Raw genomic sequence first — 20819 nt, 5'->3', positions numbered from 1 at the left:
GATGAATGGATGGATGAATAAATAGAGATAGGGAGAGTACAAAGAGGAGTTCAAATTCAGACCAGATGTCTCTTGTGGGATATGGGGTAGTGGATGCCTACCTTTTATTTCCTAGTTGATAATTCTCTAAAGATGGTTAGCTTAGATCCTTGTACTTTGTTGAATTAACAAGTGGCCAGGGGCATTACTCCTTTTTCCAGTGAGGGAGTTAGAGAAGACATTACGTATACCTGACTTTTGCTTTTGTTTTTAATTACGCAAATAATACATATTCATTGTAGACATTGTAGACACATTAGAAAATCCAAATAAGCAAGACAATTTAAATTGTCTAAAATTCTACCACTCAGAGATAGTCACTGTTAACATTTTGGTGTATATCCTTCCAGAGTTTTTCCCATACAAATATATACATTAAAACATGTATATATTTATTTACAATGGGATCATTACAATCCATACTGTTTTGTAAACTGCTTTTTCACTTATTACATGTGAGTGTCTTTCCATGTCAATAAATTTACATCTTTATCATCATTTTTAGTGACTGCATAGTATTCCATTATATGGATGTACCATAATATATTTAACTAGTTCTCTATTGTTAGGAATTTAGGTTTCCAATTTGGAGTTCTTTTTGGAAAAAGTTATGGTGAGCATTCTTATATGTATATCTTTGCACACATGTCTATTTTTTTAAAAAGTTGAAATGATGAGACATTTCAAAGTTTTATGTGTCTTTTTTGTTTTTTAAATACAGGCTTAGATTGCCTTCTTGAAAGGTTGTGCTGGTTTACACTTGCTACAGCAGTATATCCAGAGTGTTCTTATCCCCATACCTGTATTAGCACTGGGTGTTATTTTTTTCTGTAAATCATTACCAATTTGAAAGTCAAAAGTATCTTTCAGTTAAATACATTTCTTTGATTAGTACTAAGGCTGAACTGTTTTTTTCCCTTATTGCTCATTTCTGTTGAAGTTCAGTGTTTTTTCTTACAGGTTTGTAAAACGAAGTTCTTTATGTATTGAGGATACCAACCCTTTGTCATATGTTGCTTTTATTTTTTTTTTTTTGTAATCAATTTGTCTTTATCTTTTTTATGTCTGACAGAGACATTTTAAACTTTTATGGATTCAAATGTCATTTTTTCCTTTATGATTTCTACCCTTCTTACCTTATAAGTAGTACTCACCTGTGTTTTCTTCTAATGCTTATATAATTTTACTTTTTGACACTTAAATGTTTAATCCATCTGGAATCTCTATTGATGTAGAGATTTAGCTTAATTTTCCCCCCAATAATTAATCATTTGTCCTGATTGTTTATCAATGGAGTTGGAATTCAGAATGTGTTTTGCCATAGAAACTATTGTAAATGATGTTTGGTGAGGTTTAAATAAGACCATTGTAATGCATTTAACTATTAAAATAAACTCAAGGGCTTGCCAGGGATTACCTGGAAAGGTAACCATCAGTTATTACATCATTTCCATGGAAAAATATTTTTATAATTTTAAACATCAATTTATACATTAACTTTTGAAGCACAACCTGTTGCAAATTGGCAACTGCATACTTAAATGGTGGTTCTTTATTTCGTTAGAACCCTTTAGGAGTGAAAATATTCCTATATGATTTTTTTTGTCTGCCTTCGTTTGACTCGAACTGATGTGAAATCTGTTTTGGTAACTTTCTACTTGCTATGCTTTTCACAGAATGGACAGCAAATTATGGATGAACCTATGGGAGAGGAAGAGATTAATCCACAAACTGTAAGTAAAATATTGTATCATAGGGATATAGATAAATCAGATATCATAAAACTTAAACATTCTTATTTTTAAACTGGGCAAAGTAATGATTTTACAACATTGGAAACTTATTGATGCTTTCACATTAACTTTACCAAAATACATTCTTGAATATGCCAGTGATATTTTTAAAAGCTGTTTGACAAGCCTGATTTTAAGACAGATTATAAAGACAGACTTTATATTGTTGAAAGTTTTTCGTTAGTAACTTAAATCTTGCTTTAAAAAAAAAGAACCTAACCATAGATTTATTGGTGAAATAAATAAATGGTCATGCTTTTTAGAGATGTTTAATGTTGAAAATCATTGTTCACCGTTTCCTCATCTTGCTTTTTTAATTCAGTCCTGAATCCCAGCACCTAGACCAATGCCTGGTACATAATAGGCACTCTGTAAATATTAAAGAAACAAATAAATAAATAGTCTCCTCTTACAAGATAACCATCGCTAGCAGCTTAGTTATTATCATCATTTTGTTCTGTATATAAGACAATTATTTTTACTGTTTTACATTATTTATTATTATTCCTGGTTTTACATCCATATATCCACCATCCAGTACCCAGTAGATGTTCCATCAGTGCTTGTTAATTAAAGGAACGCATGAATTAAGTCTTGGCTAACATGTAGAGCCTAGTGCCTGAGGCTGCCTTCAGATTTGGTCTAGATTTCTGCACCTCCCAGATTATTTGGATGATTTTACTTCATTGGTCTATAGTATATCTTTATTAGCATGTAAGCAAATATAAAAACAAGTATTAATATTGATTTTTCTGCCATCAGCCACCTTGTTTTTCTTGCACAACAATTCCTTTGGAAGGAAAACCTTCAAATTTTTTATTCTCTGTAGTATAAAATCAAATCATTTTCCATTGTGATATTCTACATACATGGCTCATACTTTCCCTCTGAGTACTCCAAGCATTAGCGACATTTACATCTGAAAGAAGATTGCATTCTAGAGATAGATAGGTTGAAAAAGTGCAGGACTAAGAAACTACCAGCAATGTGGGTTAAGTTGTTGAGATCATTCCCCATTACAGGAATCGGGTATAAGATGAAAGCCTAATATTTAATATTTACTTAATGATATTAAATCCAGAAGACTATCAAATATTTCTTAACCTTATCCTTTTAAATTGTATTTGCCTATAATGTACAATTACATGTTTTTGTCAGTTACTGTTAAATAGTGAAAGTTGAGATGTTGTAGTAGTTATTTTCGGAGAAGGCAATGGCACCCCACCCCAGTACTCTTGCCTGGAAAATCCCAAGGACAGAGGAGCCTGGTAGGCTGCAGTCCATGGGGTTGCTAAGAGTTGGACACGACTGAGCAACTTCACTTTCACTTTTCACTTTCATGCATTGGAGAAGGAAATGGCATCCCACTCCAGTGTTCTTGCCTGGAGAATCCCAGGGACGGGGGAGCCTGGTGGGCTGCCGTCTATGGGGTTGCACAGAGTTGGACACGACTGAAGTGACTTAGCAGCAGCAACAGTAATTTTATATGTAACAAATTACCCTAAACTTAGTAGCTTAAGCCAACATACATTTTTTAACTCACAGTTCCTGTGGGCCAGGAATATGGGCATGGCTTAACTGCGTCCTTTTGTTCAGGGTCTCTCATGGACTACAGTCAGGGAGTTTGCTAGGGCTAAAGTCTCATTTGAACCTTGACTGGAGAAGGGTCTGCTTCCAAGCTCACATGTTGGGCGGCCTGGATTCCTGGCCCCTAGAAACTGTGAGATAGTAACTATGTATGGGACTGGTAGACTTTCTTGTAGGTTGGTTGACCCCTTTTTGAACCCCCCCTTCTATGGGCTGGAATGCAGAGTGTGATGATTAGCCAGTTTTGGCCACAACAAAACTATAGAATGGATATAGAATAACAAGAAAGAAGAAACTTGGATCCTTAATGACCTAAGGACCTAGCGACACTTCTTCACTCTAACCTAGCCTTGTACCTGTGAAATGCTCTGTGAGAGAAAAATAGGCACTTCTCTTGTTTGAGCCTTTGCATTTGGGGTCTTTTTGTTAGAGCAGCTGAGTCTGTACTCTGACTATATCTAGTCATTCATTAATGAAGTATTTAATGAAGGTCTGTTTGGTGCCAAGAACTCTGCTAACTTGTTAGAGACACAAAAATATATAAGGGAAACTTGTAGTTTTAAAATGGCAAAATAAAGCTGTTTTTGTCCTCTTCTCTGAGATATTATCACTCTAAACAACAAGGAGAATAAAAAACAGAAAAGTGGTCTTTGAAATTAGAAGACTTCAGTTATTTGAACCACAATATTTAAATATGGAAAGCAGATAAAAGAATCATAAAAAGATGGAGTTATAGGACCTACATGCTGGTAAGGGGTATATCAGCATGAAGGAAACCTTGTTCAGGGCTCCAGAGCCCCAGAAGAGCTCAAAAATGAGGTCATCTAGTACTATGGAAAGTGGAGGTATGGCCCAGGCTGAAAATAGTGATTGGTTGAATGTCGACATAAAAAGCCTTCACTGTATCCCCTCTCCTACCCCTGGAAGAGACAGAAAGTATTTCATAGAGAAAAATTAACCAGAGAGGCTCCAGACATGGGGAAGCCCAAGCATAGTAGTAAGTGGGATGAGACACTGGGCTGGAAACAGGGAGATCAAGTGAAAGGCTACTCCTCAATGGCACTGTGATCCCCTACCGCTACCCATTTCACCAGCCAAGACCATATCCTCCATACAGGAGAGTGGAGTCACCTTTCCTGAAGAAACAATGATCCCTGATAAAAGACCTTCAGATAATTGCCGTTTGGGAGATCTTATTGTAAAGGCTGGCTGCTTGGCCAGATAACCTACAAGAAAGCCTACCAGTTGACAAGCTCCAGAATATTTGGTCCACTTCTTAGTGCCTCACTCTTAAATATGAGTTAAAAGCCAAATATCACCAGATACTTAAGAAAGGCTTCCAACGTGAAAGAATAAGATCTTAAGGGAAAGAGACAATGCAGGAAAAAGAAAAATTAATATCCTTTGAATGCTAAGAGGTGAAATTGATTTTCTAAATCAGAAGTAGAATGCTATTTTTTTAGTTAGAAAAAGAAACTCTTAGAAATTAAAAATGTGATAATATTTTATATTTCAGTAGAATATTTAGAAGCTAAAATTGAGGAAACTTCAAAAAATAGAATAAGACAAAGAGAAAATAGGAGAGAAAATGAAAGAGAAGCAGTCTAACATTTACCTAATAGGAATTCCAGAAAGAGACAGTGGGGAAATGGAGGGGAAGAAATTAGGAAAGAAGTAGCATGAGAGACATATTTTCCCCTGTATCTTAATAATCTTTGAAATCAGAATGTTTGTTATGATTGAAGGTGTGACACATTTTAATTGGCATCACTTTCTCTTTCTTGTTATAGTGATAATCATGCTCTTAGATTAGATAGAATACTAAAATAACAGAAAAAGTTTTTTTCCTTCAACATGAGGACCATGAGTCTCTGGATTAAAATGGCTTACTGAAAGCCTGTTAATAATAATAATAATTAAAATAAACCAGAAAGACCACCCTACTCTAAAGAAGGGTCCTTATAAAATATCAAAACTCCAGGGATAAAGAGAAGTTTTGCTGTGGGCTAAATGTGTTTCCTCAAAATTCATATGTTGAAGCCAATGTGATGATATTTAGAGGTGGGGCCTTTGGGAGGTGGTTAGGTCACAAGGGCAGAGCCCTCATGAATGGTATTAGGACCCTTATAAAATACACCCTAGAAAACTCCCTCACCCCTTCTGCTGTGTAACGAGAAGACACAGCAAGAAGATGGCTATCTGTGAATCAGGAAACAGGTCCGTACCAGACACCATATCTGCTGGCAACTTGGGCTTGAACTTCCTGGTGTATAGTACTGTGAGAAATAAATTTCTGTTGTTTATTATAAGCCACCCACTGTATGGTATTCTGTTAGAGTGGCCCAAACAGACTAAGATAAGCTTTTAGAGATTTTTTTTTTTATACCATATATAAAGGAGTGGGTATAAGAACAGTATCAGACATTTCAGCATTGAAAGTTGAAAATCAAGGAGCAATGCCTTTGAAATGCTTAGTGAAAATGATTTTCAAGGAAGATATTTTCAGACATGTACCTATTCTTTGGAAGTTCCTAGAAAATGGGCTCTGCCAACAGTAGAAGACTGTTAACTAAAGCAAAGAAATTCAGGCAACAGAAGACCCAACATTTGCAAAAGCACAATGAAGAAAGTTCCTTCCCATTATGATGAATAAAGGATGCCTTAGAAGATTAATTCATTCAGTCCACTTAGACAGTCCTCAGTCCAGATTGAAGCAGAAAGATGATTCCAGGAGGGCTGTCTTCGGGGGAGAAGATGTTAGAAGTTATGAATTATCCAATAGGTTTTGAGTATTGAAAATTCACTTGAGATACAAAGAGAAGAATTTGAGATAGGTACAAAGAAAAGAAAGCAAGTTCTAAAGCAAAACAACTATTAACTAAAAAAAAAATGTGTACGAGAAATTTAACTATAGTATATTCCTTCAAGTAGTGAACAGTGTTTGCATAGTCATAATATTTATAAAGACTAAATATTGATTTAACCAAAGCTTGTGTTATGAGTTATCATCTATAATAGGATGTCTAAAGGTAATAACTGAAATTGGTGAGTCAGAAGAAAATAGTATAAAGTTATTAGCTGTCATATAAATACCAGAGGGAACAATGAATAGAGCTGAAAGGGTATTGGAAACACTAGGTACTGCTACTTTTTGGTTATATAAGCCTTGCATTATTTGACCTTTTAACCTTCACTCAGACCTTCTTGACATGGAGCTGCCCCTGTGATGTCTCTTAAACATGTCCCCTGATTTCTGTTTGTTGGGAGAGTTGTTTCATCCTGGCTGAATTTTTTTTTTTTTACTTCTTCACACCTCATCTCTTCTGCTCTTCCTTCTGTTCTTTGCGCTGCAGTCTGCCTCCTTCCCATATCTTAATCCACCTTTCTTCCATCTTCTAGAATTTATTGCTGTTTTCCTTTCTTCTGCCTTTCTGAAGGTTCAACCCTTTCTTGTCTATATGTACTTGAAGTACAATTATGTCTTTCATGTGTCTAATAAAATATTAGAAAATTTATCTAATTAAATTGATCCGTACCAGAATAAACAGGTAGTTATCACCTTCCTCCATCTCCTTGCCCCAGGAATGTTTGCATGTTCAGTTCAGTCACTCAGTCATGTCCGACTCTTTGTGACCTCAATGGACAGCAGTACGCCGGGCTTCCCTATCCATCACCAACTCCCGGAGCTTGCTCAAACTCATGTCCGTCGAGTCAGTGATACCATCCAACCATCTCATCGTCTGTCATCCCCTTCCCCTCCTGCCTTCAGTCTTTCCCAGCATCAGGGTCTTTTCCAGTGAGTCAGTTCTTCACATCAGGTGACCAAAGTATTGAAGTTTCAACTTCAGCATCAGTCCTTCCAATGAATATTCAGGACTGATTTTCTTTAGGATTGACTGGTTTGATCTCCTTGCTGTCCAAGAGACTCTCAAGAGTCTTCTCCAACACCACAGTTCAAAAGCATCAATTCTTTCGGACTCAGCTTTCTTTATAGTCCAACTCTCATATCCATCCATGACTACTGGAAAAACCATAGCTTTGACAAGATGGACCTTTGTCAGCAAAGTAATGTGTCTACTTTTTAATAAGCCATCTAGGTTGGTCCTCCTTTTCTTCCAAGGAGCAAGCGCCTTTTAATTTCATGGCTGCAGTCACCATCTGCAGTGAATTTGGAGCCCCCCAAAATAAAGTCTCTCACTGTTTCCATTGTTTCCCCATCTATTTGCCATGAAGTGAGGGGACCGGATGCTATGAGCTTAGTTTTCTGAATGTTGAGCTTTAAGCCAACTTTTTCACTCTCCTCTTTTACTTTCATCAAGAGGCTCTTTAGTTCTTCTTTGCTTTCTGCCATAAGGGTGGTGTCATCTGCATATCTGAGGTTATTGATATTTCTCCTGGCAGTCTTGATTCCAGCTTGTGCTTCATCCAGCCCACCATTTCTCATGATGTAATCTGCATATAAGTACAGGGTGACAATATACAGCCTTGATGTACTCCTTTCCCAATTCAGAACCAGTCTGTTGTTCCATCTCCAGTTCTAACTGTTGCTTCTTGACCTGCATCCAGATTTCTCAGGAGGCAGGTAAGATGGTCCGGTATTTCCATTTCTTTAAGAATTTTCCACAGTTTGTTGTGATCCACAGAGTCAAAGGCTTTGACATAGTCAGTAAAGCAGAAGTAGATGTTTTTCTGGAACTCTTGCTTTTTCAATGATCCAGCAGATGTTGGCAATTTGATCTCTGGTACCTCTGCCTTTTTTGCATGGTTCAGTTCAGTTCAGTTCAGTCGCTCAGTCATGTCCATCTCTTTGCGACCCCATGAATTGTAGCACGCCAGGCCTCCCTGTCCATCACCAACTCCCGGAGTTCACCCAAACTCATGTCCATTGAGTCCGTGATGCCATCCAGCCATCTCATCCTCTGTCGTCCCCTTCTCCTCCTGCCCCCAATCCCTCCCAGCATCAGAGTCTTTTCCAATGAGTCAACTCTTCGCATGAGGTGGCCAAAGTACTAGAGTTTCAGCTTTAGCATCAGTCCTTCCGAAGAACACCCAGGACTGATCTCCTTTAGAATGGACTGGTTGGATCTCCTTGCAGTCCAAAGGACTCTCAAGAGTCTTCTCCAACACCACAGTTCAAAAGCATCAATTATTCGGTGCTCAGCTTTCTTCACAGTCCAACTCTCACATCCATACATGACCACTGGAAAAACCATAGCCTTGACTAGATGGACCTTTGTTGGCAAAGTAATGTCTCTGCTTTTGAATATGCTATCTAGGTTGGTCATAACTTTCCCTCCAAGGAGTAAGCATCTTTTAATTTCATGGCTGCAGTCACCATCTACAGTGATTTTGGAGCCCAAAAAAATAAAGTCTGACACTGTTTCCACTGTTTCCCCATCTATTTCCCACGAAGTTTAATGAAGTTTTGCATGTTTAATAGCCATCTTTGCATGTTAATTCATATTTATGTATAATTAATTGAATTTATCACCAGTTAACTTGCTCTAGCCAGTGTATTTTGTTCTTCTCCCTTACCTGTTAGACTTTATTTTTATCCTTTATTCTGCTAAGGCTGGGAGAGAGAGATTGCCTTCATAGTAGAAGATAAGTTACTATATAGCTCCTCAAGTGAGGATACCTTCCTGGACTCCAAAATTTTCTATCTTTTCTCATCTGGTCAGAGGACTCCATGCTCTGATGATCCATGCTGAGGAAATAGGGCGTCTGAGCTGTTCGAGTCTCCATAATCATCCAGGAATCTCTAAAGCAGTTTCTTGTTTAGTGGGGAAATAATTCTCTTGATGGTTCTTACAGTGGCAGGCAAAGGTTCTTCTGAGGCTTGAGAATTAAAGGAGATAAATAAATACCTTGCACAAAGGAAGAGCCCAATAAGTGTTAATTTTCCTGTCCTCTTCCTCCCAGAGACTGATCCTGCTCTCTCAGACTATTCACCAGGGAGAAAGTATGCCTTTTAGAAACAAGGGTGGTATCCAGTAATTTTGTGGCTGACAGTAGACCTGGCTTCAGACAAAATTGAGAAATGACTTTCTCTTAATTTGGTCCTTTGGCCCTTCCGTTCCTTTTATTGTATATTTCTAATGGCCATGTGTATGTGAATTGCTCATAACATTAACTTTGTATTATATTACTACAGTCCTAAGTACTATATATCAACTCAGTCTTTTGTAGCTCTTGTATCAGAGTCACATGCATGATTGTCAAGAATTAGAAAAAGCTTGTTAAAAGTAGCAGTGGTAAAAATGGTTTTAAAAGATACAATGGAGATGGGTCATAGATGACCTTAGATGCCAAGTTAAAGAGCAGCACCCTGTGAAGGACACAGGTAGAGGTACATAGGCAGTGTCCTGTTCTTCTCACGTCTCCTGATGGGACATAGTTTTTTCCAATGTCTACACATGCCTAAGGCAGCAGTGATGTGTTTGATGGCCTTCACAGCATCAAGGGAATTTCACCAGTTCCCTGTTGATTTCCTCCATGTCCTTCAAGGTTCCCTCAAACTCTTTTAAAACTTGGATTTGAACATCCAGAAATGACACTCATAGCCATAAGTCCAGCACACACTTGTGTAGCTTTTGAAGTTATGGGTTAAATACAAACTACAGAAAGAGAAGCCCTAGAAGAGTAGATAATAGTCAGTGAATAACCCACTCAACACAGGAAAGTACAATAGAGTGCTCATTGGCAGTGAGCATTTGTGGAGTGATACATTGATGACACTTACTGACTGTGTAGAGTATTGTCTGTGGTTCTAACTCTCATAGGCTGAGAGTATATTTTAGCACTTAGAGCATGGGGAAAATATGCTCTAGTAGATTTAAGTATATGCCACTTAGAAAAATATTTCTGAGATTAAGTAGTATTATAATTAGCACTGCATGGTGGCATTAAATGGAGTATATGTATAATAGACAAAATTTCCGAGCATGTAAGATTTCCTATACTACATTTTTCACCCTCTTTCAGGGCTATTTTTAATTTCTAGTGTCCCTTCTCTCCTCCCCTAAGAGCTTTTAAAAATCACACATGCACACTCCCTTTCAAAAAAAAAATCATAACTTGCCTAACTCATATAATCCCCCTGATCCAAATTTGCTTCTCCTCTGCTCTAGTCTGCTTATCACAATACTCATTTTTCAGAGTTTGAGTGATCCAAACCATAATTGGAAAGAAAGAATATTCATTTGATTAAGTTCTTTTGAAATGGGAATGGTTTATTTAGTTAACCTGAAATACTGGTGTATTGAAAGTTGTAACCTCTGTACTTGAGTGGATCTCTTAATTTACCCATTTTAGATGAAAATGACTAAGTGAAAAGAACTCCAGGCTAAGCAGGAAAAAATGAATAAGGAGACCAGCAATACTGCCTAGGGTATATTGCTGCCTACTGCAAGATGCCAGTCTGGGACTCTGGTGCTGCCCCGTTGCTCTTACATCATGCTCAGGGGAGATGTTGTGAGTGAAATACAGTGTGCTTTCCATTGAGACAGGGCCTTAGAAGCAACCCCTCTCCATTTTCAAGGAAGCCACTACCATTTGGTTCAGGTTGATGGTCATGAAACTTATTTCCCATTTCTGATTTAAAACCTTACAACCTTAACATTTTATAACATTTTTTACTAATGGATGTGTGCTACAGAATTCTTCCCCTATACTTAAATATCTGAAAATTTGATTCATACAAAAAAAACACAAAAAAACAAAAAACACCCTGTATCTGAAGGAATTGGTTAAGAACATGTTAAGTTTTTATTATAGCAGTTGATTTTTCTCCAGCAGAGTTCAGCTCTCATAGAGTCATGAAGATGGTTGATAATTGACCAGAGTTCAGGTTTTGCCAGACAAATATAATGTGTAGTGTAGAAAAAGTGTTCAGAAACTCTGCTGTGGACCCTCTACTGAGCTGTATTCCTTCAGGGTCATATCAAAAGGTTTAGCACCTCCTGGTGTCTGGCCTACGTCAGCCACTGGCCATACATATACACACTCTTTCCCCAGATATAATTGCCTGCCTGTGCTCCTACCAACAACATCGCAGCCATTCCCACTTCTGAACTTGGGCAGCAGGTTCCTTAACTTCTCTCTAACCTTTTGTTTCTTCATCTGTAGTGTGGATAACAGTACTTATCTCATTGCGGTGAGAAGTAACTGAAATAATTTCATGTGAAACATGGTTCTTAGCATATAGTAGTATCTTAAATAATATTGTTAGAATTATACTTGAAAAAAGTTTATTAATGAGAATTCAAATAAAGGAATTGAGAATTCAGTGAATGAACTGGAAAAAGAACTACACAGTAAACCTATAAAAAGCCAGAGAAGAATTTAAATTCCAAAATTGATGAATTAGAAAACAGGAAAAATAAGAAACAAAAGGAAATGCACAACATTAGGAAAGCAAAATAGGATATAACCACAGATAGGAAGGAGATTAAAACATTATAACAACTGAAATATTTACAGATGAAATATTATAATGTCTGGGATTTACTTCAAAATAATTAGTTATGAGAGTGGGGGGAAGTGAGTATTTCAAGCAGAATTGGCCATGAGTTGATAATCGTTATAGTTGAGTGCTGGATTCATCAGGGTTTGTTATACTATTCTATTATGTAAGCTTGAAGTTTTCCTTAAATTTGATTAAAAAAAAAACATAATAGTGTACTAAGTATGGGCTTCCCTGGTGACTCAGTAAAGAATCTGCCTGCAGTGCAGGAGACCCGGGTTCAATCCCTGGGTCAGGAAGATGCCCTGGAGAAGAGAATGGCAATCCACTCCAGTATTCTTGCCAGGGAAATCCCATGGACAGAGGAGCCTGGTGAGCTACAGTGCAGGGGGTCACAAAGAGTTGGATACGAATGAGTGACTGACACTTTTTTCACTTTCATATGAAGTATATCTCTATGCCAATATGAAAGTCTTGCTGAAATATGTGTTTTTTAAGAAAACCTGAATGATTTCATCTAGGAAAATATGGAAAAACTATGACTTTACCCATAGGAAGGGAGAACTTTAAGTTATTAAAGAATATGTGTTGCTCCTGCTGCTAAGTCGCTTCAGTCGTGTCCGACTCTGTGCGACCCCAGAGACGGCAGCCCACCAGGCTCCCCCGTCCCTGGGATTCTCCAGGCAAGAACATGGGAGTGGGTTGCCATTTCCTTCTCCAATGCATGAAAGTGAAAAGTGAAAGTGAAGTCGCTCAGTCATGTCCAACTCTTGGCGACCCCATGGACTGCAGCCTACCAGGCTCCTCCATCCATGGGATTTTCCAGGCAAGAGTACTGGAGTGGGGTGCCATTGCCTTCTCCTAATATGTACTGCCATTGTCCTAAAACATATGAAAAATTTGTATCACCTTCTAGACTGTTTTATAAAGTTAGCAGAGCCCTGAAAATGAAAGAACACAGAAAAGGAAATTGTGCCAATTTAATTTATGAATACAGATGCAAAAGTCCTTCTAAAAATTTACAAATCAAATACAGATTTATAGTAAAGCAATGGAATTTTCCCAGAAATGCAAGCATATTAGGACATCTGTTGATCTAAGTTATCAAATCAGTGAGTCAAAGGAGAAAAACTAAGTTTATTATATTAATAGATAATAAAAAGACACTTTACAAAATTCAATATTCATTCTTCTTTTAGTAAAGAGGAAGTTGTCTCATATTATCATGATTAAAATATGTCTAAACCCAAATATTGATAACTGTATTTGAATGATTTTCTGAGTGTATTCCCAAGTTAGGATCAAGGTAGCATTTATTAATGTTTGCTTTATGCTCCATAGACTATGAGAAATTTGAGTTTTAGTCTGGAATTCGAAGCCATTGAAGCATGTTAGATAGGGGTATGACCCAGCCTGATTTCTGTTTTAAAATTATTCTGGCTGCTGTGAATAAAAAGGATTATATAGGAGAAATTTGGAAAAAGGAAAATCAGTTAGATGGCACTAGATGATAATGGCTTGTACTGACAGTGTCAGAGGAAATAGAAACAGACAGATTTGAGGTATATTTCAGAGATAAAATATGTAGAATTTATTGATGGATTAAATATGAAGGGGAAGGAAATTAGATTAGAAAGGAAAAAGCCAAAAAGGGCTTACAGATTTTGGGAATCAGTATTGATGCTGCTGCCTAAAATGAGGCAGTTTAGCTTCCCATTACACTGGAAATCAAATCCAAACTTCTTAATAGTCTGTAAAACCCTGCTTGATGTGGCCCAAACCTACCTCCCCATTTCCTTCTCTTTCCTTGGTGTTCACACATTCTAGCCACCAAGGTCTTTCCTTTGTGTTTTGAGTTCATTAAGCTGATTTCCTAATCTCAGGGCTTTTGCATTTGCTGCTCATTCTGTTGGAAGACTCAAGACCATGAGTCAGCAAACTGTGTCTATAAAGGGCTGGGTAGTGAGTATTTTAGGCTTTGTGGCACGTGGGCTTTGTGGCAACCACTCATGTCAGCGGTAGCCATTATGTAGGGCAAAACCAGCAGGAGCTGTTAGGTAAATAGTGATGGGCATGACCAGATTTAGCCCTTGACTGCCCCTGCTTGGCTGTAGTTTACCCTTGCCTGAGGTCTTGGTATGGTTCTCTCATTATTATTTACATTCTTCCTGGAGGACAACTTGCCAAATAAGTTAGGATCAAGAAACTTTAAAATGCTGTATACTCCTTTAGAAGGTTCCATCCCTGGTGGCTCAATCGATAAAGAATCTGCCCACAACATGGGATCCCCAGGTTCTATCCCTGGGTTGGGAAGATCCCCTGGAGGAGGAAATGGCAACCCACTCTAGTATTCTTGCCTGGAGAATCCCATGGACAGAGGAGCCTGGTGGGCTACATTCCATAGGGTTGCAAAGATTCAGACATGACTGAAGCAACTTCGAATGCACTACCTCTAGAAATACAGTGCCATTTATAGAAATTATTTCTGATAAACTGTGAATGTACACAAAACATGGAGACATTCCAGTGATATAGATCAAATACCCACCACCCCAGGGAATTTATATAGTAGAATCCTCTGCAGTCATTAGTGACACATTGAGGCTGATTTAATAATAGAAAACAAGAGTCAGCAAACTATACCTGAGACCTGCCCCCTATTTTTGTTAATGAAGTTTTATTGGAACACAACGTCACCCATTCTTCTTCCTGCTGCAGTGGCGGTGTTGACACCAGTATGACTTGCAAAGCTGTATTTTCTGACCCTCTACAGAAAAAAAAATGATAATATTCTGTAGTATGGTTCAAGTGTGTGCATGTATACCTGTGGCGGATTCACTTTGATATTTGGCAAAACTAATACAATTTGTAAAGTTTAAAAATAAAATAAAATTTTTAAAAAAAGAGAAAAAAAATTAAAAAAAAAAAGAAAAAAACTAGAAAGCATTGACATAGTGAATTTTTTCCCCTCTTTTGTTTTTCTCCTTTTTGTTTATCTTTATTATTTAAGCTTTCTATCCTGGACATGCATAATTTTTATAATGAAAGTTACTTTAATAAGGTGAATGATAAAACCAATAAGACATAAAAATAAAAAACTAGCTGAAAATTTTAAAAGATAAATTTAAAGATAGTTAAAAGTTAGAGGCAGGAGAATATTAACAATAGTATCTAGTTTCATGGGTACAACCACAAGTAGTGTCCATTTCAGACTTCAGTATATGATACTTAATTGGGCAGCCGTTATTTGAGTTTCTCCTATGTGGTGTTTGCTATAAGGATACAAGCAAGTATGGTGCCTGTTCCAAAGATTAATCTGGTAGGGACAATGGGATATGCTTAAACACTGATAAATGCCATAAACAATGTCCTGAAGGACTTTAAGAGCTTTTGTTCTGGTTAGGAGATAACTAACACCCAAGTAAAGCAATTGTTCAATGATATATATTGAGCTACTCTTCTAACTTTGTTTATGGTGCCTTTTGATGTAAAGGAGTTTTTAAATTTTATAACCAAATTTGTATCAATGTTTTCCTTTATGCTTGCATTTTCTAAACAGGTAGCCAAATACCACCACATCTCCCTCAGAGGTAAAGCGTCCCATTCTTTTCTGTCGCTATGCTTATCTTTTATACAGCAGTACCATGCTGTTTTAATTAAGGTATCATTTCAACTGAGGAAGACTTAGTTCAGATTTTGGTGTCTGAAATATTGCTTTATATTTTAGGGGTAATATTAAAAAGCATAACTCACAGTAAAATGTGAATTGTTAACCTGAGCATCACTAGTCATTAAAGCCAATTTAGACCAACCCTTTAAATTCAAAAAAGGTTATTTGGTTGCTCCTGTTCTTAAATGTTACAAGAGTAGAGTTGGTGACTGCTCTGTATGGGGACACTCCTGTTTTGTTTTGTGCACCTTAGTTGGTTGTAGAATAACCATGACGTTTGCCTCTTCTTGACAGTCTTAAGAAGCACCTCATGTTGAGAGACTGGTTCAGTGTTGGGTGATTGTCCTGGCCTTGCTGCCCTTTTGCAGTATTGTAAGGAGCCTTAAGTAATTGATTTTGGGAGATGGGAGGGTTTATGTTCTGATGGAAAACTTTTTTTTTTTTTTTGATGGAAAACTTTTTAAGTGCTTTCCTTGCTGAAAAACTAAGATATGCATTTTTAATCAAGAGACATGCAGTTTCCCAGGCACAGTTGAAAATTTTATCTTGGCTATTTGTTTGAGTCCCAGGTGATTCTAATATGTTTGGTTACATAGAATAATTTTTCTAATGGAGTAATTTTTTTTTAATTCTTCAACTGTATTAGGTCATTTATAGAACATGGCCATAAAAATTTGATCTAGCAGAAAGAGCCGTGGCCTTTCACATGGTATCTGTAACACCTAATACTGCTACTGCTAAGTCGCTTCAGTCATGTCTGACTCTGTGCAACCCCATAGATGGCAGCCCACCAGGCTCCCCTGTCCCTGGGATTCTCCAGGCAAGAACACTGGAGTGGGTTGCCATTTCCTTCTCCAATGCATGAAAGTCAAAAGTGAAAGTGAAGTCGCTCAGTCGTGTCCGACTCCTAGCGACCCCATGGACTGCAGCCTACCAGGCTCCTCCGTCCATGGGATTTTCCAGGCAAGAGTACTGGAGTGGGGTGCCATTGCCTTCTCCAAACACCTAATAGGCCCTCTAATGTTTGCTCAATACAGGACAGCAGCACTGAGCTCTCATGGTAGGTAGCTCTGTCATCAAATATGTGCCTCCCTTCACCGTAGTTCCTTCATGCTTGGAGCAAACCTGCTGATTTCTAAATGCTCTTCAGTTCTTGAAAATTCGGTGATTTTTATGAAATCGGTACAGGTTATGTAGATTAACATTTGAGGTTTTTATTGGTTCCACATAGATTGTGTACGTTAAATAGAGTATTTCCCCACAGATCTTGATGCTTCTGTCGTTTGGTTTTGTTTAAATGACACTGTCTCAGTGATCATGTCTGAATACTGGCATACTTTAAAAAATATTTCTCAAAGCAAAAATACCTTAGAAGAACTTCTGGAAGCTATTTGAGGATGAAATGGAGTAGGGGGTTGTACAGTAGTTTCAACCTTCTTTCTTTTCCAGATTTACTTCAGTAAATGTTCCTTTTGCTCACTAATAACCCAGGGAGTGGACTTTTTTTTTTTAATTTAGATTTTATCAGCTAGGAATGTGAATTTTAACTGTGGGCCTTGAAGTCTTTAACCTGGTTGATAATTGATGTTAGGAAACCAATAAGAATTTAAATGTAATTTACTTTCATTTAAGATAGGAAGAATCTGTCCTTACATCACAATCAAAAAGTTTCTTGCATGTGGTCATTTTCTTCCCATAGTTCGGAAACTCTTCCTCGTTGACAGGGAACACCCATTACATGTCTACATGTGACCTTAAAGTAGTCTTGAAACTGTCTTTTGGAGTGTGTGTATAAACATTACACAGGGTAAAATTTCACATGTGAATGGATGACTTATTATTTTAGCAGTGCTGACTAGTTTCCGTTGCTTTTAAAGTGTCATATAGTTAAGAAATACCTTAAGAAATACCAACCTATCTCAGGATTCTGAAATAAAAGAATGTTCATTTTACTGGTTGTGAAAGTCATCCAGATTTCTGGGAACCAGGCGTATGAACATTTCAACAGGATTTTGCTATCAGCAAATCTGTTTTGGTTTCCTGTTCTGGCCTCCCTACCTATCAGCTACATTAGTGCCCTCGCCATTACGGTTCTCCTTTCTTTTACCACAGGAAAATTGTCAGGCCTCTTTCTCTAGCATTTCGGGACCCGCCTGACAGGAAATTTTCTAATTGCCGGAACAGCTGGTAGGGAAAAACTTTGCAGGGGCTTGGCCTTCCCTTTCTAACTTAAGTTTTACCGTCAGAAATTCTTTTATCACCATCATGGTTTCGTAGCCATGTTTAAATTTCTGTCTTTTCGTGTTCGCTCTATACAGGTAAGCTTTGTTCAACTTCTTTAAAGACTAAAATGTTTCGGTTGGAGCTAAGTATAATTACACTAATTAAACAATTATTTTACTTTATATGTTCTTTTAAGTAGCTTTTCAGAATTCAAAACCAGTTCTTAAGGAACATTTAAAGGATGCTATTTCTGTTTGCTTAAAGTAAACCAGCTATTTATATTATACATTTCAACTCTGTGTATTTTCTACAGTTATTTTACATTGGCTTTTTAGTGCTAAAGTAATTTTTATCTTGTTAGTGTGTATAATTTTGTATTATAAAACAGATGACTGTAACTCTCAGTATTAAACTAGGCCTGAACAAAATTGGAAACGTACTAATATTTACAAGATTACCATGTAATAATAATGAAAGCAACATTGTAGGAGAATGTCTTATTTTAAAGTCAAGAACTTAAAAGCAGAGTTTTGTTGAAATTAGTTCTTTCAAAAATTTGAAGTTTTTAATCAATTATATTTTAAGCAGGTAATTTTATCTTGGAGTAGGCACAGTTTTTAAAGCATAACTTTGTTAAAATGTGTTTGTGAATGATAATTTGCATTGTATTTAATCTAAAAGCATGCCAAAATCAACTTGATATTTTCCCATGAGAATTGTGCTGTCCTCCTGCTTTTTAAAGAGAATTAAATTTGTTGATCAGGATTCCCGACTGGGAGAAAACTTAGTGCTCTTTGCAGCAGTTATTGAGAATATTAGTCTGGGAAACTAGCAATGCTCTTTTTTCAAGCATAGATTCAAGAAACTGGTTGGAATACTCTCTTAAAGAATTTGATTAAATGAGAAATGTTGAGCATATTTATTATTCATTAGCAAATCAAGTAAATTGGATTTGGTCAAATTGTAATCTAGAATAAATTAAAATGTAGTTTCTCACCACAACTTGAATAAGCAGCCTAATTATGTGTCACAGCCAAAAAATTAGCATATCTTTTTAAAATTAAAAAAATGTGTATTATAGAACTATAAGTATCTATATAGAAAGCAGTGTTTAATTTTGGATTATATATAATCTTATAATTTCATTTGTCAGAGTTTTTTTTTTTATGATAGGCCACAAAATGATTACATATCCATGAGTAGAAAATACTTATGTATTGACTTTTACTAAGGAATATTTAAATGTTTTATTTCCAGCTTCAACAATGTTTTCTGATATTAAAAACAATTTTAAAAATACAAATGCCTTAAGAACACACTTCCTGATTCAAGGGAGGGGAGGAAAAAGGAAATCATGTATACAAGGCAGGGCATAATGCCAAATGTTGAATCACTCTTTAAAATCAGTTAATGTCACCCAGTTTGGTTTTTTGATGTTTGGATGATAAAATATTATGTTTTCTATAACTCAGGTAGGCAGCATCAATTTCAGTTCCTTTTCTTTAATCCTTTTAAAAAAACATTTTAAGAACAAAATTCTATTTTTTCCCTTTCAACTTGAAAGGAAACATTGAGTTAATTTTTCCCTATTAAGGGAAAGACCTCAAAGACCATTTAAGACAAAACCTATGGACCTTTTCTTGGTCCTGGGAAACAAATGAAGTGACCTTTCTCTGTGACGGAAGGAGCACCAAAAGATCCATCTGTCCATGAATTTTCTTCTGCCATTTTTCTATAATGTCTAAAATGATACTCTTTACAAATTCCAAAAATTACAAATTTTTTTTAACTGAACAGACTTTGTTTTATCTATCAGGGTCATATCTCAACAAGTGTTTACCCAGTAGTACGTTTTTGAAACCCTGGGTAAATTCCTGAAGAGCAGTTACTTTTCAGTATCTTAGTATTGCTAATACCTAGCACCATGCTGCTGCTGCTAAATCACTTCAGTCATGTCTGACTCTGTGCGACCCCATAGATGGCAGCCCACCAGCCTCCCTCGTCCCTGGGATTCTTCAGACAAGAACACTGGAGTGGGTTGCCATTTCCTTCTCCAGTGCATGAAAGTGGAAAGTGAAAGTGAAGTCACTTAGTCGTGTCTGACTCCTAGCGACCCCATGGACTGCAGCCCACCAGGCTCCTCCGTCTATGGGATTTTCTAGGCAAGAGTGCTGGAGTGGGTTGCCATTGCCGGGCCCATAATCTGAATTGCCTTCTAACAAAAAGGAAGGACCCTAAGAGAATATGTCATAGATCAGAAACACTTCCATCAGGACCAGGCAGTCACGAAGGAAAAGTACAAGAGCTGCCTGAGTTTTAGTCCCCTCTTGAACCTTTCCTTTTCTTCCTCTCCTTCTCACTCTCTGATCCGAACACTAGTTTCCCTGTGTGCGCCACACTGGCCTTCACACTGGTTTGTCCATTTGCCTGGAATGCTCTTCCCCCAGATGGTTGACTCCCTCAACTCCTTCAGGAAATAGCGTCTTTTCAGTAAAGCCTGCCCTGGTGTTTTTATTTCAGATTGCAAGGCCTTCTTTCCATCCATGCACTTCTGATCCCTCTTATCCAACTTAATATCTTTTTTCCACAGTATGTATCATGTTCTAAGATGAACTTACTATAACTACTATTACTAGTAGTAATACTACTACTACTTATTATTATTAGGTCTCTCCCAGAACAGCAAAGATTTTGTTCTGTTTCATTTATCATATGTCTCAGACAATTAGAAGAGTGCCTGGCATGTATTAGGTGTTCAATAAATAAATGTTTAAATGGATGAATGAATTAATTCCCATTCATAAGTTGAGAGGATTGAACACCTAGGCTGGAGTGCCAAGTGTCTGAAAGTGCGGGGAATGTAGATGAAGGATACAGGATTGTGATGTAGACCAGCTGCCAGCCTCACAATTTTACCTACAAGTACACCTTTATCAAATAAATGTGGACTTTGTAAAAATAAAAATATGAAATTTGTTACAACTTTTTTTAAATACGCAAGCTAAGTTTTTGTGATAATGAATGGGCAGCTACTGCTGCTGCT

At 37.1% G+C, this 20819-nt stretch overlaps 1 protein-coding gene across 9 annotated transcripts in view; it reads left to right on the top strand.

Moving 5' to 3' along the window:
• Window positions 1-20819, top strand: part of RPS6KA3 (ribosomal protein S6 kinase A3) — a 112275-nt gene that overhangs the window by 28191 nt on the left and 63265 nt on the right. For 8 of the 9 annotated variants that reach the window (XM_086387479.1, XM_086387478.1, XM_086387475.1 and 5 more), the window contains one exon: window positions 1716-1772. In XM_086387479.1, coding sequence (XP_086243605.1) covers window positions 1731-1772 — 42 coding nt within the window. In that variant the 5' untranslated portion in view covers window positions 1716-1730. Of the gene's footprint in view, window positions 1-1715; window positions 1773-17582; window positions 17872-20819 lie in introns of those variants that run through there. The other variant, XM_086387480.1, reaches the window with a different exon arrangement.

This window comes from Bos grunniens, chromosome X (genome assembly GCF_055505025.1).
Source record: "Bos grunniens cultivar Pamir isolate PY7600 chromosome X, Bosgru_T2T1.0, whole genome shotgun sequence".
Lineage (NCBI taxonomy): Eukaryota > Metazoa > Chordata > Mammalia > Artiodactyla > Bovidae > Bos > Bos grunniens.
This window is presented reverse-complemented; position numbering and strand designations above follow the sequence as displayed.